We start from the raw sequence: 25,140 nt of genomic DNA, 5'->3' as shown, positions 1-25,140 counted from the left end.
GATTTTATACTACCTACACGCTCAGCCTCACCCCCTGCACACCTGTCAATGTATTACACAGTAAAGAAACACCAGTGTATGTTTTAAATTGGTGCTGAGAGAAAAGGCGTGATTTATTATACTAAAAAATATAGGTGCATCATTTTCAGTTACAGTATGCAGTGGATTGGATGCTGGCCAGCATTTCAACCATTCGAGTAAAAGATTACTGTTAGAATAATGTTCACAGTCTTTCTAAAGGTGAATACAGTGGTCACAGAAAGTTGAATAGTTGAACTGGTGGTGGCCCTCATAAAAACAACAGCCAGGATGTGCTTCTATGTCACCCACTTTGTTATCTGGTAGTGGTTTAACAGAGACTGGGCTGCTGTAAAAATAAAGCAACTGCTGGGCAGGGAGCCCGCTGGTAATTCAGTTTACGGCTTCTTTTGGAAATGTAGTATGGAGTCTGGCCTATTTGATTTGGCTGCAGGATGCATAAACTGCCGCACCCTGTCTCTCAGAGATGACATTTTATTATTCGAACCTCCATGTAGAAAATTAAGACTGACTGACTCTGTGAATGATCTTTAATTTAAATTACATCAAGCATCAAATGAAAAGCTTTGCATATGTCAAAGTATAATGTGCATTTCCTGATGAAAATGCATGTGATTGCTGCTGGCTCAACTCCTTAGAATTTGAATTATCTGTCAAAGAATGTGGGACTAGGTCTATGTCTGTTGGCAGCTTCACACCAACAATGAAGAGACTTCAAATACCCTTTTTTCAGCTGTAAGTCTATGGCCATGAAAACCAATTATTCGGTAAATTAAATTCTAAAGCAAGTTCCACAGTCTGCAGGATGACTGTAATACCACGCTGCCATGCACTTGACTTACTGGAAGGCAACAATAATAACAATCAGCATAATCAGCACACTCAACTGTTATTAATAGAGGGTGCTGAATCATGAGAGCCAAATACAATTTATCAGCAGGAAAAACACTCCATTGTTTTTCTTGCATAGGAAATATCCAAACTAGTAACAGACTAGTGCCAACATGTTTGCATGAACAAATCATTTAATAGGAGTCTTGTTCTAGAAGGAAGGACAAAGGCACTGAACGATCCCAAAACAATGGTAAAACTAGGAGAAATGGTTGGCAGTAATATAAAGTGCAATGGTGTATAATCAACTGAGCAAAATCGTGGGAAAGCATCAGTGCAGTGCTTCAAGATAAAAATCAATTTACATTTGCATCCCAAACATGGTCAAACAGTCACGGCCAATTTAGTAGATTGTAGGTTTCATGTTTGGACACTAAGCTTGTGGACTCTTGTGCAGCAAAGGCTCTACTCAAATTGCAGATTGATAGTGATATTATTCAGAGCTGCAGGAAAGTACACACACCACACTGCAGCAAAAATAAGACACTAGTGAGTGCAACAAAGTTAAAACTCTATTGTGAATATATTCATGATCATTATTATTTATGATCATATATTTATCATCAGCAACTTCTGTTTGACTTCCATAGCAAAATAAAAGAAAGCTTGTAAGTGTACATTCATTTTTGTGATTAAACGGCAACAATGAAGTAAGCACTGAATGTATCACCAAGAAGATGTTAATAACTGATATAAAAATACAATCATCATGTACAAAATTGTTTCTAATATTCATCTTTACATTTAAGAAAAAAAGCACTTGTGATAAATTACATGTTAATAGTCTGTAATGCCCAAGAATAACTATTTATACCAATATATAAGCCTTTTGGTAGCGCAGATTATTGTAGAGTTATAGCTGGAATAAAGAAATAAGACATTTAGCATTCAAGATGGAAACAAACAAGACTATTTAAGTCCTAAAATGATGAGATACTTCATATGACTGATTTTCACTATTGTAGGTTTTTGAAGAATGAAGCCTTAGCTGTAACGATTCCCCTTGTGAATCCACATCACAAAAAAATCCACAGGACCACTTCATACATTTTAACGGTTTACATTGAAATAAAAAAATTATACAGAGCAATTGTCCTTTTCCAAAGTTATTACTGATAAAAATACCAAGAAGGAGAAAAGGAGGTAGGGCATAAAACTCTGTGGCTCCACTCTCTACATGCCTGATTATCCACTTAAATTTAAGTTCATATATAAAACAGCAGATTTGAAAGAAATTGAAAGGAGAGTTTACATGTTGATGTATTTACAGTTCATATTTGCATTGCATAATGTAAAAAGTCAATTGTTTGATTATTTGTTCTTAAAATGTATATGTACATGTAGCTTAAAATGCCAAACATTTCATTTATATTATATTCGCAACATTTGTTAAAAGATTATTATTAATGTTGCTTTGTAGTAACTCTGCACCTTTAGGTAGAATTATAGGAGGAAGGGGTGTGGATATTACATTTGCACGTTTTTGATTAATGTGGGCAAAATGGACTGTACTCTCTGCAGAGAAGTAAACTTTGCATTAATCCAACTAATTTCAAGTTGGCTGCTGGTTTTTGATTAAACCTACTGACTTCTAAAAATAAACCAGCACGTGGAGTAAGAATCTGCAAAGTTTTGCTCTAGGCTAAAAAAAACCTCACTGCTGGTTGAATAATGGATTTGACTAACTATAAAGCAACCCTTTCTAATAAAAAAGAGTATTTTTATCCTACAAATGCACTCATTGATCCATCTTTCTCTGATCAGTCATAATGTCCAGGCTCAAAATAATATCAATGCAAACCCACTATGTGCTTCCACCTTTTAGAGATTATGAAAGATTTAAGATATTTAATTCTTAATATGCAAACTGATGATGAGGTTTCATTTCATTCCCAGATGAAAGAGTTTCCTGTATGGTTCCGGTCCACCCCACAGGCCCCTGACCAAATAAAAGTAAAGAGAAATGAATAAAACGACTGATGTGGAACAATTCATTTCCACCAACAATTATCATGATGTCGATATACATACGTGAGGAGCCCATGCCAATAGAGGTGAGGCATCAGATCAGCTTTCATGTGGTACATTATTCTTCTTTCCTTGGCTTGGTTGATGGGGAACGTTTCCAGTGGTTGTACATTGTAGTCAAACTCAGCCATAATTACTGTGTTGTAGCTTGTAACCAAGGGACATGACGTATAGCCATCATACTATAAATAAGGAGATAACCAATTTATTTGCACAGTTTTCATGGTATCTAAAACAGAAAAGAGATCACATTCCTCAAAGAGTAACTTAACACACCCTGAAAACTTTGTTGCAAACCTCCAGTGGTTTTACTTCTAACCTTGCTGTAGAGATCTACAGTACAGGTGATTTTGTGGTCAAAGGTGAACCAGAGAGGTCAGTGAAACATTGTTTTTTAATGTTTTGTTGTTTGACTGGTGTTAAGTTACTCTTTAAAAGATTAATCCTATTTTACTTTTAATGGGCACTTACCTTTTTATCAGGCTTTTCGTTTTTCAGAATTTTGCTGATGGTTCTGTTTAAGATGGCAGACTGTGCAGCTAAAAATGAGAAAACAAATGTTAGGCTCTTTCTTTAACGGTTTACATTCTGTTTTTATAAACATGGCTAGAAGTCGTGGAGTCATAAAGTCCATTAAACACAAAAACATTTGTTGGATGGATGAAAACTGCTATTACTATAAATCTATGACCACTATTAGAGCAAATAAAATTTGATCTTCTCTGCTGTCACAAGTGAAAACAAAGGTTTTTACCATTGATCCATGACCGCTAAAGACAGGATTACACTCAAAACAAACTAGCATGACATGTTGGGCCAAGTGGAAAGCCTGCTGTCATAGAAAAGGGTGAGATGTAATATTTGTTTAAATGAGATTTAGAGACATTTTTTTCTGCCTATCTCTCCTATAGCCTTCCCAATGATGCATTTGTTTGTACACACAAAAAGTGACGGGAGTAATTGTGAGGAATGAAAAAACCTTTTTGACAGACAATATCACATTCCGCGTACTTTGTCACCTCCAAACACCGGGACAATCACTGTGTGGACTGGATGTGACTGTTAGTTTTCTGGAACCAGATACACAGTTGGTAAAACTGTGTATTTGGCTCCACTTCGGGTGTACTTGTGAGCTTACAGGACCATTGTGTAGTGACATCTAGTGGTGAGATTGCAGATTGCAACAAACTGAATACCCCTGCAGAACCTATGGTGACTGCAAGACTAGTGAAAGGCCAGGGTTTGGTTTGTCTGTTCTGCGGGAAGGTAAAAATATGGAAGAACAACAGGGCAGGCTCCATAGAAGAGGACCCACTCCCAATGTAAACATAAAGGGCCATTATACACTAAGGATAAATTCAGATTTTCGGGTGATTATACACCAAAGATTATACACTTCAAACATACTTGTGAATAATTTCTTTCATTTCTGCCAAAAAAACAATAAAAAAACATTCACAGATACATTCAGCATGACATAGCTTGCATGCATACACTGAATGTAAATGTGATGAGGCTAAATTCTTTACTGCAGTCAAATTACAGTTGGTAAGTGAAAGGGGTTTAATGGTGACAGGGTTTACGCCATGTGTAAATAGTACAATCAAATTAAGCACAAAGGTAAACTGAGGAAATGATACAACCTGTTAAATACTACATAAAAGTGCCTCTACATTGCAGCTGTAAATTGGGTGTGGTGTATGAATTTATAGTCTTGTGTAAATATATTATTGTGCAATACAGTTATTGAGGACAATACCTTTTAAATTACAAAAACAGCAAGTAGTTAATGAGGGATACAATTGTGTGAATCATATCGAACAATAGTGCTTTCGTTACAATGTTTCAACTAATTATAACTTACCGACAGCAGCAGCCGTTCTAATTGTGGGCAGGTTGGTACAGTCTCCGATCCCAAACACATTTGGATACTTCTTGTGCTGTAGGTTGTCTTTGTTGACATCCAACCAGCCAGCCTCATCACCCAGTGGGCTGCTTTTAACCACCAAATTAGGTCCCATTGGTGGTGTGACATGAAGCATTTCATACTAGAGATACAAATCAGAAATGTTTAGCAGTTATTCACTAGAATATTGTTCCTTGATCTCGCATATACACTTCTCAAAAAAATTAAGGGAACACTTTAATAACAAATTGGATCTTGAATGAATTATTCAAATTGAAAATCTTGAAAATCTGTGCAAAAGTCGTAGGCCACCACCATCATACAAACAGAAAGTATAGGAAATATGTACACAAAATTTAACATTACTTATTTAATATTATTAATTGAGGCTCCATTCCATTGAAGTTTAAGAGAGCCATGCTCCCGCTATTGCTCAAGTGTAAGGGGAGGTCCGAATACTTACACACTTTGGCCTTTAGAAACTGTTTTGTTTTTGGTTGTATTGTGTCTCTTTAATAGAATACAACCAGAGAATATAGGAAATGTGTATGCAGTATTAAAACAACAGAAAAGAAAACAGCTTCTATTGGCTAAAGTGGCAAGTATTTAGTGTGACCTCCCCTTACACTTGAGCAATAGCAGGAACCTGGCTCTCATAAACCTAAATGGAATGGAAACTTGATTCATAATAATATTTAATAATTAATGTTAAATTTTGTGTACATATTTCCTGTATTTTCTACTTGTATGATGGTGGTGGCCTAAGACTTTTGCACAGTACTGTATATTGTATAATTCGTTGAGAACAAAATGATATGACAACAGTCAATGGAAACCAAAATCATCAACCCACTGAGGGCTGAATTCAAAATCACACCCAAAATCACTGTAAAAAAAAATTAAATCATAGGCTCATCCAACTTGCGTGGAATTCATCATGGCAACTCCTAATGTGAATCAGTTTATATATGACCCCCGTGTGCCTGTATGCACTCCAGATGTCTAGTAATGCTCCTGAGTTGGCAGATGGTGTCTTGAGGGATCTCTTCTCAGACCTGGATCAGGGAATTAGTGAGCTCCTGAACTGTCTGTGGCAGTACTTGGCAGTGTTGGATGCACCAATATAAAGTCCCATAGGTGCTTAATTAGATTTAGGTCAGGGGAACATGAGGGGCAGTCCATGGCATCAATACATTCATAATCCAGGTACTGCCTAAACTATCTGGCCACATGAGGCCGGATATTGTCCTGCACCAAGAGGAACCTAGGGCCCACTGCATCAGCGTAAGGTCTGACAATCGCTCTGAGGATTTCATCCCAGTACCTAAGAGCAGTCAGGCTACCATTGGCTATGACATTGAGGTCTGTGTGACCCTCTAAGGATTCCCCCAGACCATCACTGACCCACCACCAAACCGGTTATGCTGGGTGATGTTACAGGCAGCATAATGTTGATCACGGCGTCTCCACCTGTCACATGTGCTCAGTGTGAAGAGAGCAAGTGTCTGTGGCCACCACATATAAAACAATTCCCCTTTGGGGTTTGTCTTGCTTTTGCCTCTCCATTGCACCTGTTGTCACTTTCATTTGCACCAAAGCAAAATTTATGCATATTGATATCCCTGAAGTTTAACTCACTTAGTGTTATACTGTGATGAGTAAGTGTTCCCTTAATTTTTTGAGTATTTAAGAACAAAAGGACTAAATGTACAGTGCATTAAGTTGTTGAGGCATTACATACAAAAACTACATATTTTCAGATTTTACATAGCACATGGTACAATATGGAGGTTGTCCATTGTAGAAAGCAGCCCAAGTCCCTGTTGAAATACAGTGAAATAGTTACCTCAAGCACTTGGGTTTCCCCAGGTTTGTCAAGGTTTTCAAACACAGCTTCTTGCTTGTCTGCCCGTACTTCGATCAAGTTTTGCCTGAGATTCACTTTTAGGTCACGTTGTTTCACAATTTCCCACAGTGAGTCAGCATATTTCTTCACCCCGAAGAGTACAGGTAGGGATGTGTTGTATATTATATTGGCTTTTTCCCTTTTTCCTGTCTTAAATAGGAACATATAAAATATTTTCATTAAATTTGGAAAACAACACCTACTAGTTTAAGAATGTGTTTGTTCAGTAGAGCGAAAAATTAACCTGTACCTTTCTGAGATAAGCATCTGAGAGATACATGATCTTCTGAGGTGCTCCAGCACATTTCACAGGACTATTTGGGAATGTGAACACAGCATTGCCTTCTTTGAAGTTCTGCAGTGCCTTCCATGTTTTCTCCACAGTTTGAAGTGAATAGTTTGACCCGATATTTGGATATTCAAACCCCTCTGGTAGTCCTTTGATCTACATATTGAAAAAGTGTAAGTTTCCTGGTAAGTAACTGAATTTATGTACGAGAGCAAAAGATTACGAGGTAGAAGTAGACTTTTACAGACAAAGCATTTCCTCACCTTCTCATAATGAAGTTGTAAACCCAAAGCCACAATCATATACTCATAGGAGATCTGCAATGTGATAATGTGATAATCTTTCATTAACAAATTGACACTCAATCCCAAGCCAGTAGATGGCACAGTTTTATCATTTAAATATAAACTCTATTACATAAGAGTTTCTTAAAGCAAACATACTTCAGTGCCATCATCTGTGCGGACAGTATTTGTGTCTGGATTTATTTCCTGAACTTTAGATTTCACCCACTTCACTCCTGATGGCATAACATTTGCTGTTGGCCGACCCGATGAAGCTACAGTTTTTGCACCAGCACCAACCAGGGTCCATATGGGCTGATAGTAGTGCATCTACAAAAAGAGAAATTAAAAAATATTAAACACCAACTTTGTATGACAGAAAATACTGCTATGTATATATGTATAAATAATATACATACATATGAAAATATATAAATACAATACATGAATTCACTTTCATAAATTGCAGTTTGTATTATGGTCTAGGTCATGACAGTGATCACACAAAAAATAAGTACTGCAATTAATAAATATCATAAACTACTGAATCCTTGCCTCACTGGGCTCCACAACAGCCACATTCTCAGCTCCCATGATCCTCTTCATTCGTGCACTCATTGTAATCCCTCCAGCTCCTCCTCCAAGTACTAACATTTTGTAATGCTGTTTGGCAAAGGCACAGCTGCTTGTGTGAAGTTGAGAAATAGCGATGGCCGTGGAGCGGCCCTGCTTCAGACGGCGCAATGCAGCCATTGTGTGTCTGAAAGAGGATAAGACATTTTGGTTAGCAGAATTTCAGTCATAACATCTGAGCTTCAGACTAAACAAAACTTTTTCAACAAACTGCACACACCCATGTATGTTATTGGATATTTCCCTTGCCTTTCTGCCTGTCTGGGTTAATGATTAAACTGAAGTCACATAACCATATACCCAACCCATCTAGGTAGGTACCATATGGGTTAATACACATCTGGATGCACATTATTGGTTCTTTTTTGTATATTCTTCTACCTCCTTGACTTTTTTTCTGCTTTTTAACTACCCTATTCAAATGCTGTACAATGTGTTTATGATGAAGGCCACAAGCCAAAACATGTTGGTCAGCAATAAAGTTGTTCTGTATACTACAAGTGTTCCTGGGACTTTGACCTTTATTTTTAGACTCTTTTCCCCTCTCCCTGCACCTTGGAAGTATATGAAGTTGTGCCAGAAACCTCTACTCCAACTCTACAACAAAGTGCACTCACCCTGTTTGCTGTTTACAATGTGATCAACAGTGACAGCTCTAACTTGTACAGTGAGGAAGAGAGAGAGAGAGAGAGCGAGAGAGAGAGAGAGAGAGTGTGTGTGTGTGTGTGTGTGTGTGTGTGTGTGTGTGTGTGTGTGTGTGTGTGTGTGTGTGTGTGTGTGTGAGAGAGAGAGAGAGAGAGAGAGTGTGTGTGTTTGTGTGTGTTTGTGTGTGTGTGTGTGTGTGTGTGTGTGTGTGTGTGTGTGAGAGAGAGAGAGAGAGAGAGAGAGAGAGAGAGAGAGAGAGAGAGAGAAATAACAACCGTCAATACCAAAATTATAGGCTATACATTCATATCAATCACAAATACCAAAAATGAAGTATTAAGAATAGAAACAGTTCTAATAAATAAATATAAATGAAATACAGAATCAAATTATCACAAATGATAAAATATTGCTAATAAAAACAAAAATAAAAGTAAATTGCACAAATCCTATGTCACAAAAATACAAAAATAGAACTACATACTTACATACTGTGTTTTATTTGATTGTGTGTGACTGATTTTATTTTTTGCATCATTAGGCTACCATATAAACCACTGGCAGGCCTATTCTGACATGAGAATTGGTTAATTAAGGCATCACCACCATGATGAACTTTATGCAACTTATTTAACTCTCACTTGGGTAAAGGTTATGACTTGGGCTAGATTTTTAATAATGAGATTGACAGAGGGCATGACAACGTTAAAGCAGTGTTTACTTTTATGGAAATAGCCTATAGACTGAGCTGATAACTACACATGTAAGTAATAATATATGAGTTGGAGTGTTTATATCGTCTTCCATGTGCGGAAACGTTGCTGCTGTCTACTAATAATAAACTGAGCCTCTATTAACAAGCATTCACCGTTTAACCTGATTAGGACCTGATAATAACATGACAGTTTACAGGTAAAGTGTCACACAATAACGTCGACTAATAAATAGACTTGTCTCATACTTACTTTGACCAGCGCTAAAGGTAACAACTCGTTTTACAAGTCTTCAGTGACCCAGCAGAATGACTCAGACTGGGAGTAACACCACCTAAAGTCTGAAGCGTTGTATCCGATATGAACTTGAACGCACTTTAACGTCAACGGAGCTGCAGCGTATGACGTTAGTCCCGCCTCCTGCACCCGCTCGACCAATCAGAAAACGACATCACCAAATACTAGTAACACAACATCATGTTTTATATTTCATGTACAACTTTGTGCTAATTAGCGAGACTGATTTTTATCACCCTCGCAAAGATCATGAGAATAGACGTGTTTGGTATTGTTACTACTACCGTTTGCTGTGTTGCTATGTTGTTTAAATGGCAACAATATTGCTTTTCAGCCACAAAATCTGGATAGATAGATAGATAGATAGATAGATAGATAGATAGATAGATAGATAGATGATAGATAGATAGATAGATAGATAGATAGATAGAACTTGTGTGATTGGGTGTCCCCATTGATGCCAATGAACTGGTAAAGGAAAGTTCTGCCTCTTCTGTGTTTGATCAACACACCTTGGTGACAGCTATTACATCTGAAGCACTTAGTATTACAATGACACCTTTTACAGAAATAACATTCACAAAATGCTTCACAAGAATAAAAGTTATATATAAGATGGTAAACAACAGTTAAAAAAAACATAAGCCACAAGATAAAGTTAAAATACAAACAAAAGACAGGCTACACGGTACTCCAAAAGAAACACACTAAAGAACAATCACTACACAACTTCAGGACAGACAAAGGCCAATTTGAAAAGATGGGTCTTCGGTTGCTTTTTAAAGCTTCAACAGAGGCCTCAAACCATATGTCTAAAAGAAGAGAGCTCCACAGTGTTGGAGCCACAAGTTCAAAAGCACTATCACTTTTTGTTTTCAGCCAAGAGTGAGGGAAAACTATTAAGCTCTGGTCAGAAGACATCAGTGATTTACTGGCAATAAAGGGATGGATAAGGTCACAGAAGCAGCACACACATACCACCAGCAGCAGCCAGTAACAGTGCTGCCTGACAGAAATCCTGACATCAGAGAAATGCAGTACATTAGCTCCTCATTATTGGCTCTACAGTGTGTCTTGGATACCAGCTGGGGGCGCTGTAACTACTGTTTCACCTCAAGATGATATGACGTGTGAAATTAGAAAATGGATTACTATATGATACGAATATTTTTTTATATATTATATTATGGGGAAAAATATAGATTTGTTCAGCATTATACATCAAAAGTGTCATCATATCAATGAAAGCGCACTCATGAAAAGGCAATAATATCTATCTGTGGTGTAACTTTAACTCAGATATTATAATTTTTCTTATGTTTTTTAAATAATCTAATTAAAATATAGCACCATGAAGGATTGGTGCATCTTCCCACTGTTATGAAAATATGATGTAAATCCTCATGGGGGCGAAGTTGCACCATTTCAAGCTAACTTTAATTGCAACACATAACCATGTGAAACATCTTGATTCTGCTCTCACAGTGTTAATTTGATAGGGGTGATTTTTTGTAGGATTTGTGAGTTATTGTTTTTGATTTATCGCTGTATGAGTTTTGAGGATAGTGTATTTTAAGTCGATTCAAAGTTTTGTTAACATATAGCCTAATTATCATAAACGTGCTGAAGAGAGTCTGTTGTTACAGTAGAGGGAGTGAGAGAGAGAGAGAGAGAGAGAGAGAGAGAGAGAGAGAGAGAGAGATGTTCATACGCACACACACACCTCCCCAATGAACACTACATCGTCTGCAGTGTCTCCTCCTCCTCCTCCTCCTCTTCTCCTCCTCTCCTTATTTTTCTTCTTACTCACCGCAGCTGAAAAAGCCCTTTGCTGTTGATCCATGTTTGGTCATTTTTATATGTATATATTTATATAATTCAGGAGGAAGACAACGTTTGCTGTGGAGACATCTGCGGAATGTGATGCTTGAAATAAATGGTCGCCACTAAACGTCAGGATACATGGAGACAACACAAGCCTGCGCCTGTGACAAACTTGTGCAAGGTAAGGAAAAAGGGGGAATACTTCAACAATATGTGACTATGAATATATGACTATATCAGCAGCACTGCTACTAGAGAGAAAACTATGTCAAAAATATACATTACATGCTAAAAATAAGAAAATAGACACACTGTTGTGGGGATTACACTCCCAGTTTTGCTCATGTGGGATCTAAGGAGATACATTTCACTGGGGATTTACCCACTGATGCTGATGATGCTGATGCTGCTTACTGTTCACCAACCACTTAATTAAAGTTGCTTGTCTGAACAGAAAAGAAACAAGACAACACATTCAATCTTCCACCTCATCACAGTCACTCCCTGCAGTACACAATTCTCCAAAGCTCAACACTTTTTAGTGGAGTTAGTTGATGGTTTTGGGTTGTCCATGTGTCTCTTATCAGGGAAACTCTTGCGAGGTCCCCGGAGACGATGGCATTCTGGAGGCGAAATACTTATGTTGGTAAGACAAATGTTCCTTGATTATATATTTAAATCTAAAAAGATGAGGAGACTGACATGAAATGAAATTAATATCACAGGCTCATCTTAGGTTTGGCTCTCAAAAGAAATAGACAAATCTAGTTTATGTTAATCTCTCAGGCAAATGTACAGTAGCCTCTCTCTCCCTGTGTTTTCCACGTGTGTTGGTGTGTCTTTCTGTTGCATCCTGTAATCAGTATCTGCCTCACACTCTCACACATGCATGCATGCACACACACACACACACACACACACACACACACACACACACACACACACACACACACACACACACACACACACACATAAAGAATGGGGTGACCTTGTGCCTTGCAGGGAAAGACTTACATATCTCAATGTTTTCTAGATGAGATTTAAATGTATTTAAATTCCTTTAACAATATTTTTTGTAAATTTTCCTGGAGAAGTGAAAGCTGCCAGGTGCAGTTATTGTGTTTGGGAAAGAAGATGTCGTGTAGCTATTAAAACAAATCATCTAAAAGCTTCCTGTATCGACTTTAGGCTAGGGAGGAATATGGTTCTGAATTATTTCCCAAAGTATTTGTGAATCTTTTCACTGTAATAAACACTGACTTGTATAAGCTGCTCGCTCGGTTCCCAGTAAGATCTTACAGAAAGGAATGTGTGGAAAGTGGAAATTAAGCTGTTTTAGAAAAGCAATATTGTATTTGAACATCTTCAAATTAAATGTTTAAACATACATTTAATCACCAGAGGACAAAAGCCTTTCTTAATAATTCATTTTCACAGTAACTGATAGTAGGATGAGGCCAGTCTGTTGTGTGAGGACATCACTGTGTGTGTCTGTGTGCACGGTTTTGTTACATCTTGGAGACCTTTTCTGCTATAAACACTGACCTTGTCAGGATCAGTAGGCCTCACGGAGACCAAAGCCTGGTCCTAATGAGGCAAAACGTCATTATTGAAGACCTGGCTAAAGTTAGGGTTTAGGTTAGGTTGTCCACAATGAATGGAAGTCAATTTGATGTCCTAAAAGGATTAGAGAGAGTGTGTGTCTGTGTGTGCGTGTCCATATGCGTGTGCTGTTGGTCTCTCGGGTGATTTATGCATAATTCAACATCAATTTAACCTCGTTTGGAAACAACAGATCTATCTGCGTGCTCCTTCGGCCACTGCTCTGTGGAGGAAGTTAAAGTGCTTTGATGAATGGTTTCATCATCTTGCAGGTGTCCAATATTTATTGTGTTGTTTGTGAGCGAATATATCGCCTGTTGAGACAGTTTAAAAACCATGACTTAGTATGATAATGACCCTCAATGCATCATCTTGACGTATGAGCCATGAGATGAATGCCAAAGTTGTAATTTATTTATTTCTCCACAGGGACAATGTACATCACCATGTAACTATGAAGTCTTCAGTTCTTGGGTAAAAGGACAGGCTCAGACAGCGCCCATGTGCCGCACTCAGTCTTGCCGTTGTGTGTAATCAAAAACCCATGAAGCAGACTCACCACAGTGTTGTTATATGATGCCTTATTTTTTTCTCTATCTGCATCAACAACTGAGGTATCATGGTGGATTCATGTTTGCATCTCAAGAGCCATAACCAAACCATAAGATATTGTCTCATTCACAACACTGTGTGAAAGAAAATAAAGGTAACAGCAGAGCAGTGACAACCAGAGATGTGGATCCTTTAGTGTCATGAGCTTCAATGGAGAAGTGGGACCGAAATGTGAGACAAAGACATATAAATGTCAAAATCTTTACTGATTACATTCTCCTGTAATGTATTTGGACCAGTGATGGAAAGTAATTAAGTACATTTACTTGAGTATTGTACAGATATGAAGTAGTTTACTTATATTTTATGCTACTTTATACTTTTACTTAACATTTCACTGTGAAAGGTTTTATAATGTTCAAAACAGACTGTATGATGAGTATATAAAAATAATGTAAATTACTATTAGATTCTTTTCTATGTATTATTAAACATCACCACATTATATAAACTAGTTTTCTGCTGTTGGCATGAGTCTATCACACTAATAATTAGTACTTTTACTTGAATAATTCAAGTTCAGTTAATGGAGGATATTTATATTGCAGTGTTGCTACTTTTACGCACACATGCACACACACTTTTAATTTGTCTCAAGTAATAAGCACTTATTAGAAGGATTCATTAGATTAGGAGAAATATTGGTTCATATACTACTTAAGACAATGACAATTTTCTTGTAGCAGATAAGCTGAGAGTCAGTATCACATCGTAACAGTTCAGTAAAACAGGATGTGATGCACAGCAGATAATTCAACTTGTCATAGTAGGAAAAGCACAGGTGCTACTAATAACATTAACGACAACTTTGCTCTCTTCAAGTGCCCCAGTGAGCCACTACAGTGTGACAGTCTTCAGTCTTCACACTACCAGCAACCTGAAGCAGCTGTCTTAATAATTAATAATTCATAGTAATAGTAAATAGTAATTTAACAATGCACAATACATTTATTGTACCAGATATATCTCAAATCTAATTTTCTTGATTGGTGGCTACCAGTGATGTTGTGCAAGTAACTAAAAATGTGCACTGACATTTTTAGTTACTTGCCATGACAACAGAGCAAAAGGTGCAAACGTGTTGCTGACTGACATCATAGATTACGACAAATTCAAAGTCACTTCTGTTTGTATAAAATATGTGTGTTTTTATTTTGTGTGAATGTTTATTAAAGGATACTGCAAATGATATAAAATGAGCTTGATACCATTTTCTTCACTATGGAAATCAAAGTCTGCCTCTGCTCACCTGGACATTGCTGTACTCCTCATCAGCAAACCTACTCGTGCTGGCAAGACGACAGAAAGAAAAGTGTGAGCGTATATATTACAGCGGTACAGAGAAATCTATAAGGTTCTCCCAATGGAAAATCTCACTGCTTATAATACCTAACTGGCAAGTCTTATGTAGCAAGCAAACATTTTTGATTTAATAGTAAATAGGTAGAGCTCCAGTGAACTTACCTAACAAATTGAATGAAAAATACTATATTTAGCCCTTGATTGTGCCTGTATGAATATCTACAGGACTATTAATTTAAACTAATCTGTGCTATTATAATGTTGAGTCTGTTTGTGTATCATTTCAGCTCTTTATAATAACTGAGAATCCTCTTTATGCAGAGAAGGAACGCCATGTGAAAGCCAATGCACGGGACTATAATGACAGGTTCTCTTATGCTGTAAGTAGGACTCAAAATTATATCAGGCTTCAGCTACAATGATACACTGTGTTTTTTCTTTTTAATATTGAGAGTATTAATGCTTCTTCTAAATATGTTCTTCAGGACAACCACATCAAAACCTCAAAGTACAACATCTTCACCTTCCTGCCCATCAATTTGTTTGAGCAGTTCCAGAGGGTTGCGAATGCTTATTTCTTAGTGCTGTTGATCCTGCAGGTAGGAGAAATATCTGCATTCACACATCATTTTTATGGATGGAGGGGGTTCATCAGGTTAAACCGTGTTGGCTAACGAAAATTTTTTTTATGTAGGTAATTCCAGAAATATCCTCTCTGTCCTGGTTCACAACCATCGTGCCTTTGGTGATGGTGCTGGTAATCACTGCTGTCAAAGACGCCACAGATGATTATGTTCGTTCAACTATTATATCTACCCTCCTCTGAATGCTCCTTGTTGTTAAGATACTTATATCAACCATTTTATTCCTACAATTACAGTTCCGTCATAAAAGTGACCAGCAAGTCAACAACCGTCAGTCTCAGGTTCTCATCAGGGGAAGGTACTAGCATGTTCCTGAAATGATTTTATACTGTTCAGTGACATTTATGTGGTTAATTCAGATTTATTTTTTGTCTTTAAAATCCAAGTTTGCAGAATGAGAAATGGATGAACGTTCGTGTGGGCGATATCATCAAACTAGAGAATAATCAGTTTGTTTCTGTGAGTAAACTCTGCTGCAATATGTTGAAGGTTATCCTGTAAATTGGAAGATTTTGTGCTGTTGATTCAGTTAGAGATTTAGAGAAGGCGTTTTATTATTTTTTGGGATAATTGATGATAATGTGTTCTATTCTGTCAATTATATTTAGATATAAAAGAGAAAATGGTTGGACTACAATTAAATATTTCTTCTGGGAGATTCTGAGTGCTCTTGTGGGCTCAGTGTGGTGCAGAAATTGATTTGTTTTTGTACCTTTTTTGTGTTTTGTATTGGTTTTACACACAGGCAGACATTCTCGTTCTCTGTAGCAGTGAGCCTTGTGGACTGTGCTATATTGAGACTGCAGAGCTAGATGGGTAAGTGTTGCACTGCACTCGAAATGAATTAGACTTAATGGTCCTACTGTTTTAACATTTCTATGGCACCATTAAAGACAAAGCTTTGTACATTTGGTCTTTCCATTTCTCCACAATGCAGAGAGACTAATCTGAAAGTCCGTCAGGCCTTGACAGTAACCTCAGATTTGGGAGATATTACAAAACTGACAGATTTTGATGGTGAGGTGACATATTTGCTTATTGTGCAGACTTATGACACTCTTCAGTATCAGAATAAGACTTAAACTCAAATAGCCATAAATCATCCCTCCAGCTGTGTTGACTGATCTCGTGTTCCTCAGGGGAAGTAATTTGTGAGCCACCAAACAACAAGCTGGATAAATTCACAGGAACATTGTTCTGGAGAGACAATAAATACCCTCTGGATAATGAGAAGATGTTGCTGCGAGGTTGCGTACTCAGAAACACTGAGTGGTGCTTTGGGATAGTCGTCTTTGCTGGTATGATATCATCTTTTCTCCAGATCATAAACGCTCCTCCTGTCAGTGTTTTCCTAGTACTGACAGTGGTTTATCTTTTCAACAGGATTACAGACTAAATTGATGCAAAATTGCGGAAGGACTAAATTTAAAAGGACCAGTATTGACAAACTGATGAACACTCTAGTTTTGTGGGTAAGTTGCTTTTACATGGTAACATGAAGAGTGCACTTCAGCTCTTTATGTGCAGGAAATATCATGTTCTATCAACGTCATGTGCCTACAAAATGTTCCTTAAATGAAAGATACACGAGAACATTAAATTCATGTTGTTTTTTTTTTATCAAAAATCTCATAATAAAATATCATAGCTCTTTGTATTTGACACATCTTTCAAATTGAACATACATGGTTATTTTTATATTGCAGATCTTTGCATCCCTCATTTGTATGGGAGTGATTTTGGCCATTGGAAACACTATTTGGGAGAGTTTTATTGGCAGAAGCTTCCAGGTGTTTTTGCCCTGGGATAAATTTCAGAGCAGTGCCGTTTTCTCTGGCTTCCTCACCTTCTGGTCCTACATCATCATCCTCAACACTGTTGTGCCCATCTCACTGTATGTCAGGTAAGGTCATGTATCCAGCCTTACAAGTGTTTTTTTCCCTATCAATAAAAGATGGCATTATATCCCAGCAGTAAAATGTCACTCTTTTCAGGCAATTGACATTTAATTCTTTAGTTGTGGAGCCAAATGTGTGTTAAATAATCTTTCAGTGTGGAGGTTCTGCGGCTTGGCCACAGTTACTTCATTAACTGGGATGGGAAGATGTACTACAGTCAGACTGACACCGCAGCTGAAGCTCGTACAACCACCCTGAGTGAGGAGCTGGGCCAAGTGGAGTTTATCTTCTCAGACAAGACCGGCACCCTCACCCAGAACATCATGGTCTTCAGCAAGTGCTCTATTAATGGACAGACGTACGGTAGGGAGCTTTATGAACCTCTTCTCCAAAAAGTGGTATAATTTTAAAGATATAGTGTGTAGAATTTAGTGGCATCTAGTGAAACAGACTTATAATATTCATAAGTATATTTTAATTAATGTGTAATCACCTGAAAATCAGAATCATTGTGTTTTTGTTACCTTACAATTAACTCCTCTATAACTATAGGGAGTGGCTCCCACTCCATGGAAGCCGCCATGTTGCACCACCATGTTTCTACAGAAGCACAAAGTGGACAAACTAAACACTTTTACATTTTTCGCAGATTTCACAAACACAGTAGGTCCTACACTTGGAACAGGAGGGTGAGGGGAGGTATATTAATTTGGTTGTAATCTGTAATGTCAACACTAGATGCCACTAAATCCTACACACTGCACCTTTAAACTGATACTGAATGTAATTAATGTTATTGGCTCATATCAAATCCTATTATTAAATATTGAAAAACATTCACAGAAACATTAAACAAATTTCCCACCTCCACTGTGCTACTGGAGGATCATACTCGCTGAATATATTTCACACTTTACCAAAGAATATCTTATCTTACCTTGAAGTGCTGCCAACTCAACTAAAATAGTTGCAGCAGTTAGTTTTAGTGAACAGTTTTAGGACAGGTGAATGAATCTCAGATGATTAAAATACTATTTCAGAAGTTCATCCGTCCAGTTTTGTAAATGTTTTTAAATTGTGTACTTGTCATTTGTCAAAATTATGACTATTAACAGCTTCAGTCTCAAAAGATGTATGTCACAGACCTCAGAAATACTGATGCCATTTGATCACCTGTGTCAAAACAATATTTTTGTAAGTATTCTAACTTCTCATCTCATACTGTAGGTGACGTCTATGATGAATTTGACCAGAAGGTGGAAATCACAGAGGTAGGTACAGTAGATCTGAGCCTGCATGAATTATTCAGTCTCTAACAGCCAAGTAATAACATAATAACCATGATGGTGGTCCATATGTGATCTTTAGAAAACAGCCTGTGTGGACTTTTCCTTCAACCCTCTCTGTGACACAAAGTTTAAGTTTTATGATGGCAGCCTGGTCGAAGCCATTAAACTGGAGGATTGTGCAGTGCAGGAGTTCTTCAGACTGCTGGCTTTGTGCCACACTGTCATGCCAGAGGAGAGGAGTGAAGGTAAACTACACGCACACTCAATCACGTCGTTAAAATCAGAACAGAAATTACTCTGTATATCAAAGCATTGTCTGATTGATGTTTCTGTTAACATGAAGGAAATTTAGTGTACCAGGCCCAATCACCCGACGAGGGAGCCTTGGTCACCGCAGCACGAAACTTTGGGTTTGTCTTCCGGGCCCGAACCCCAGAGACCATCACACTGTGTGAAATAGGACGAGCAGTCACCTACCAGCTGCTGGCCATACTGGACTTCAACAACGTGCGCAAGAGAATGAGTGTCATTGGTTAGGTCTTCACTCATAACAGCACAAGTAGTCAACACAACATTATGTGCATGTGAATCATTTAGAAAATGACTTAGAAAGAAGTTCTGTTTTTCTCACATAATCATAATGAATCTGACTGATTGTATTATTAGTAGCACATCTTTATTTGTAAAGTGCTTCTGTTTGTGTTTGCTTCGTCTGTGCATGTTAATAAGATTCATCTTTGACCAAAAAGTAATGTTGTGTTTGTTACTGTGTTTTAGTGAGAAATCCACAAGGCCAGATTAAACTGTACTCCAAAGGAGCTGACACTATCATCTTTGACCGCTTGGACCCCTCCAGTGAAGATCTCATGTACACTACCTCAGAACATCTCAATGTGAGTGTTATTAGAACATATAACTCTAATACTGTTCATATTCTGACTCATAATTAATCAGGTGTAACATTTTAAATAATACGATGAATACAACATGTTTGAATGCTGATTTTTCACAGGTATAAACTTGTATATTTGCAAAAATGTGTATAAACTGCACAAACATTTTAAAAAAGATGCATTTTATTTCCATTTATGTACACTGTGGCTCACATTAGGAAATGTCCAGCTAAAAGAAATGTGTATAGGGTGTTTTTACATCTCACAAATGTGAAAAAATGGGTAATATTTGACCCTGAACAGTATGTAAGGGTTAACATTACACACAAGTATAAATACTGTAGATGTACTGTGCATCTGATCCAAATCAATAAAGCAGTCAAAGTTATCAATCACATTAATGTGCTTACAAACAGTAAGACTGATGATTCTTGCAGCAGTATGTGCAGAGAGGATCTGCTGTGGCAGATTATTTATAGATTCAAAGGTTTGATTTGTATGATGCTCATATGTGCAGTGATATGCAGAGTGGCATATTCTCAAAGCTGTCTGCAATAAAGAATAATAATTAGTATAAGAGCAGATGTAAGAATTTTAAAGGATACAAATTATAAATGTATATAATGACCACAATGTGTGTAGGAGGACTGTGAAATATTTCAATATTTAAATGTTAAAATGTACTTATGTCACACTTTTACCACTGCAACAAACATGTCTTTCCTGAAAGATAGGCAATTTAGGTGACTGAAGTAGAAAAAAAGCATCTATTCTGGATTATGTCTGGTTTGCTTATTAGATTAACTGCTATATTCAGAGAACACAACACCACACGACAGCTGTATGTATTTTTACTTATTACTTTACTTTTTTCTCCCTGCAGGAATTTGCTGGAGAAGGTCTCCGGACTTTAGCTCTGGCCTACAAAGATCTTGATGAAGATTACTTTGACATTTGGATGAAGAAGCTCCTGTTTGCCAGCACTGAAATTGAGAACCGTGAGGAACAGCTGGCGGTTTTGTACGAGGAGATCGAGCAGGGCTTGAAGGTAAAATTGACATCCTCTGTTTATGTCCTTGTAGCGATCAAACTCAAACTTTAGCCTCTGCAGACTGACTGCTGTCCTGGTTGAAGCTTCTAGGGGCCACAGCAATCGAGGACAAACTTCAGGAAGGGGTCCCTGAAACAATCGCCCGCCTAAATCTGTCCGATATCAAGATCTGGGTCCTCACAGGCGACAAACCAGGTGATTACAACAATACAACATCTTCACCAGAAAGACTCATACTTCGATAACTGTTAACCGACAGAACCTAGCTGCAAACTGTGTGTGATTTTGCAGAGACAGCCATGAACATCGGCTACTCCTGCAACATGCTGCGAGATGACATGAATGAGGTGTTCATTATCTCCGGTCACACACTGCTGGAGGTGCAGCAGCAGCTCAGGTGACACACACCACCCTCACTGCTCACACAGGAGGTTCATATTCTCAGGAAATACACTAAACTCTTTGCTTACTGGAAAATCCCAGTCTGATTTTTTAAAATTCTAATATTAGTTTATCAATCTATCCTGTTGAGTGAAAGACTTTTTTCATGTGGTACATAGGAGAAGAATGGATTTTACATGAATTTTACAGGTTACCTTTCTCTCTTTAGGAGTGCTAAGGAGCACATCCTCAGTCTGAGTCGAGTTAGCAGTGCAGGAAATTTTGAGAAGGCAGACGTGTTTGCAGATGACTCTGTGTTTGAAGAAACCATTATTGCAGAGTATGCCTTAGTCATCAATGGACACAGTCTGGTAAGTGAACTCTATCTTCTTTTTACATGCTTTGTTTTTATTTTGGGTCTGACGCCCGCAGGTTTTACGTTGTTAACTGTGATTGTGTTGCTGTCTACTGAGTCTGGCATCTCTGTACCTGCTGCAGACTGTGGAGTCTGTAATGAGTAGAGAGCTGCTGTGCTGCTGAGGGCCCTCGGCTCTGTTACAGGTTTTCATTAACATCTATTTCCTCACAGAGTAGCTGCTCCCTTGCTGTGCTTTGAGCACTGTGCATGATGAACACAGCTTGGTGGAAATGTTACACTGAGCTGTTGCTTGGTGTTGCCTCCACAGGGGGTTTACGTTATAGGATGGTAATCATAGGTTTTAACAGGTGTGATGTGTGTGTGTTCCTTGCTGCAGGCTCATGCTCTGGAGCCACAGCTTGAGCATGTGTTAGTGGATTTGGCCTGCTTGTGTAAAACAGTCATCTGCTGCCGGGTCACCCCGATGCAGAAAGCTCAGGTGGTGGAGCTGGTGAAGAGGCACAAGAGGTCTGTCACCCTGGCCATTGGAGACGGAGCCAATGATGTCAGCATGATCAAGAGTAAGTGTCAGGATCGATATGACACTGAAACAGCCTGTTGGGAAACAGCAGCATGACATAGTGCTGCTGAGTGTTGAGCTGAAGTGTTCGTACTTTAGTGAGCCACTGAATCCTTAATGAAAGGCCTCTGCAGAAGTTGTGCTGGTCAATAACTGTCACACAGCTGAAAGAAGAGTGCTTTTTCTTAAGGTGTCAGCAGCTTGTGTGAGTTCCTTTCAGCCCCTGATATGCTCCTCTGTAGTTGAACCTTAATTTCCTGTGCAAAAAGGCAAGCAACAACAAAATTTCATCATTCAGAATCCCCAATCTGCAATTTTCTAACTACATACATTTGAGGTGTACTTTGTACATGCAAAGTAAATGCTTGTTTTAACTATTACTGTAAATAGTTGTTTTATTTGATTTATTATTATTATTATTATTAATATTATTATTATTATTTGGGACATTATATGCCTTTATTTGATATCCTGGTATTTTAAGATCTGTCAGCTAATTTTAAGTGATGTTCGGATCACAGATCATAACATAATTGTAAAACTGTGTTCTTCTTCCTCAGCCGCTCACATCGGTGTTGGCATCAGCGGTCAGGAGGGGATGCAGGCTGTTCTGGCATCAGACTACTCCTTCGCTCAGTTTCGTTACTTGCAGCGGCTCTTGCTAGTGCACGGGCGCTGGTCCTACTTCCGCATGTGTAATTTCCTGCGTTACTTCTTCTACAAGAACTTTGCCTTCACCCTGGTACACTTTTGGTACGGTTTCTTCTGTGGTTTCTCAGCTCAGGTAACAAGACTGTAATTTATTATTCGGGCTTTTGAAAGTGTCTCTTTTTTTGTGCAAAATGAATGATGCACGTAACTTTCTTCTTTCCACAGACTGTGTATGATCAGTGGTTCATTACCCTCTTCAATATAGTCTATACGTCTTTGCCAGTCCTCGCAATGGGACTTTTTGATCAGGTAATACTATTAATAATTATAACAGCACAGACCTATATAGTTAATAATAAAATATCTAAAATCTTTATTCAAGATTCTTCTTATTTTTTACATTTGAACTTAAGTCCATTTATTTTTCTTATTTTTTCTTATACATTTCTGTTTGTTTTTCTTTCAAGATACTGTCAAGTCATACAGGTGAATATATTATAACTGTTGACCTCCTTTACTGTGTCATAATTAATAAACTTCCTATAGGTACCTAAATATCTAACCCAAGTACCTCACTCAGTTTAACTAATGTGTGAATAGCTCCCACAAACTAATCAACCCATATTAATATACAACAATATTGTATATTGTTCATCTATCATCTGAAATGAATCATCTTCCACATGACTACCACCGAGCACTTCCCGTCCCTGCCATCTCATATATGTATTATTTAGTAGCACATATAACATGACACTCATGATTTTTGTTTTTCCTACAGGATGTGAATGACAAGAACAGCCTACGTTACCCGAGTCTGTACAAACCGGGCCAACAAAACCTTCTCTTCAACAAACAACAGTTCTTCCTGTGCACGCTGCAGGGGGTGGTGACATCTTTCCTGCTCTTCTTTATTCCATACGGAGCCTTCTCTGTCATGGTGAGAGAGGATGGCTCCCACTTTTCCGACCAACAAACGTTTGCTGTCACCATAGCAACATCCTTGGTCATTGTTGTAAGTGTTCAGGTAAGAGCGGAAACAGAAGTAAACAGATTAAAAATAGCACAGTTGATTGAGAAAGTCAACATACAATTATGTTAACGATTCACGTATCTCTTTGTAGATTGGACTTGACACACACTACTGGACAGCTGTCAATCACTTTTTCATATGGGGGAGCCTGTCTGTCTACTTTGCCATTTTATTTGCAATGCAAAGTGATGGCATATTTGGCATCTTTCCAAGTAATTTCCCATTCATTGGTGAGTTTTGCTCATTGTGAAACATGTGAGGAAAAAATATCGATGCATGGAAATTGATCACTAATAATTTGGGTCTGTGTGTCCTCAGGAACGGCCCGCAACTGTCTATCAGAGAAGAGTGTGTGGTTGGTTATTCTGCTCACCACAGTGGTGTGTGTTGTCCCCGGCGTAGCAGTCAGCTTTCTGAGAGTGAACCTTTTCCCACCTCTAACAGACAAGGTACAAGGTAGAACAGCATTCAATCATTAACTGCATATGTAAATGTTCAGCGCTTCATTAATAATCCTCCCGTTGCTGTATTTCAACAGGTGCGTCATCTACAACAGTCTAGAAAGAAACAAGGACCTCAGGAGCAGAACCTGAGGCGAGTACGCAGGACGAGCTCCCGCCGCTCTGCCTATGCCTTCTCCCACCAACAAGGCTACGGAGAGCTGATCACCTCAGGCAAAAACATGAGGATGAGCTCAGTCTCTTCTGCACGCTCCCCTGGAAAAACAGCACAAAGCTCCACCTGGATAGAAAACATTTTAAGGAGAAAGAATGAAGTTTCTTGCACCTCTGATGAAGGCAGTGGAGCACCAGAAAGCAGCAGCAGAGTCACACAGACTCCAAAACAGCAGCACACAGACTGAGCTCCACCTCGGACTTAAAGGTGATGTATACAGGATACCATACGCATGGATCCCAAAGACCAAGCACAAATTATGAGTGTCCTTCATTTGGGTGAGTTGATGCTCAAATTCAACAACACAGATGTACCTCATTTTTTTATTACAATGAATCATGTGGACTCAGAATGTTAAAGCCAATCAAAACATGATTATCTAGAGGAACCATTTCCCCCAAAAAGCAGTCTCTTTAAAACCGGCAATGGACAATATTTTAATTTTGATCTTGCAAAACATTTGTTTAATTTGTAAAATTCTTGGCTTGACAACAATAGGTATATTTTAGGATAACATTATGCATGAGTTGCCAAATTTAAATAAATCTTTATCGTCTTGTGTCCAGTCCAATTTGATCATTTCGTGGATTGGTGCATTTATTCAGTATTCTTTTCTGATTAAAGAAAGGTTGGGACATTTCAGTTGGAAATTTGTCACAAACTACTGTGTTATACATAAATGACAAAAAGTGGCTCTGTGCACCTGTATAAAAAGA

The 25,140-nt window shown here is 38.1% G+C and overlaps 2 protein-coding genes across 2 annotated transcripts; one reads left to right on the top strand and one right to left on the bottom strand.

Annotated features, from left to right (window-relative positions):
* Window positions 1-562: 562 nt before the first annotated feature.
* Window positions 563-9,620, bottom strand: LOC128359326 (sulfide:quinone oxidoreductase, mitochondrial-like). The gene is made up of 10 exons (XM_053319814.1): window positions 9,587-9,620; window positions 7,899-8,103; window positions 7,503-7,673; window positions 7,323-7,376; window positions 7,021-7,215; window positions 6,711-6,920; window positions 4,823-5,006; window positions 3,430-3,497; window positions 2,962-3,140; window positions 563-2,869 (listed from the first exon to the last, which is right to left on the bottom strand). Exons 2-10 carry the CDS (start codon window positions 8,094-8,096, stop codon window positions 2,812-2,814), a joined length of 1,317 nt encoding a protein of 438 aa, XP_053175789.1. The 5' UTR covers window positions 8,097-8,103; window positions 9,587-9,620; the 3' UTR covers window positions 563-2,811.
* A 1,973-nt stretch (window positions 9,621-11,593) lies between these two features.
* Window positions 11,594-24,611, top strand: atp8b4 (ATPase phospholipid transporting 8B4). The gene is made up of 28 exons (XM_053319859.1): window positions 11,594-11,636; window positions 12,043-12,101; window positions 15,259-15,351; window positions 15,457-15,570; window positions 15,666-15,764; window positions 15,852-15,913; window positions 16,002-16,074; window positions 16,361-16,431; window positions 16,553-16,632; window positions 16,755-16,913; window positions 16,999-17,087; window positions 17,322-17,518; window positions 17,668-17,876; window positions 18,741-18,784; window positions 18,882-19,047; window positions 19,146-19,334; window positions 19,580-19,695; window positions 20,579-20,743; window positions 20,830-20,941; window positions 21,038-21,143; window positions 21,357-21,498; window positions 21,883-22,066; window positions 22,626-22,849; window positions 22,942-23,025; window positions 23,498-23,743; window positions 23,841-23,979; window positions 24,068-24,198; window positions 24,288-24,611. Exons 1-28 carry the CDS (start codon window positions 11,594-11,596, stop codon window positions 24,609-24,611), a joined length of 3,720 nt encoding a protein of 1,239 aa, XP_053175834.1.
* Window positions 24,612-25,140: the final 529 nt, after the last annotated feature.

This window comes from Scomber japonicus, chromosome 5 (assembly GCF_027409825.1).
Source record: "Scomber japonicus isolate fScoJap1 chromosome 5, fScoJap1.pri, whole genome shotgun sequence".
In the NCBI taxonomy this organism is placed as follows: Eukaryota; Metazoa; Chordata; class Actinopteri; order Scombriformes; family Scombridae; genus Scomber; species Scomber japonicus.
This window is presented reverse-complemented; position numbering and strand designations above follow the sequence as displayed.

Bases quoted from the DNA above. Each gene is read 5' to 3' on its own strand.
- LOC128359326 (XM_053319814.1), bottom strand. From the start codon at position 8,096: ATGGCTGCATTGCGCCGTCTGAAGCAGGGCCGCTCCACGGCCATCGCT. The intron at 6,921-7,020 runs GTACAGGTTAAT...TTCCTATTTAAG, and splicing joins CAGATGCTTATCTCAGAAAG to ACAGGAAAAAGGGAAAAAGC. The intron at 5,007-6,710 runs GTAACTATTTCA...TTGTATCTCTAG, and splicing joins GGGAAACCCAAGTGCTTGAG to TATGAAATGCTTCATGTCAC.
- atp8b4 (XM_053319859.1), top strand. From the start codon at position 11,594: ATGGAGACAACACAAGCCTGCGCCTGTGACAAACTTGTGCAAG. The intron at 19,335-19,579 runs GTTAGGTCTTCA...ACTGTGTTTTAG, and splicing joins CAAGAGAATGAGTGTCATTG to TGAGAAATCCACAAGGCCAG. The intron at 20,744-20,829 runs GTAAAATTGACA...TCCTGGTTGAAG, and splicing joins AGATCGAGCAGGGCTTGAAG to CTTCTAGGGGCCACAGCAAT.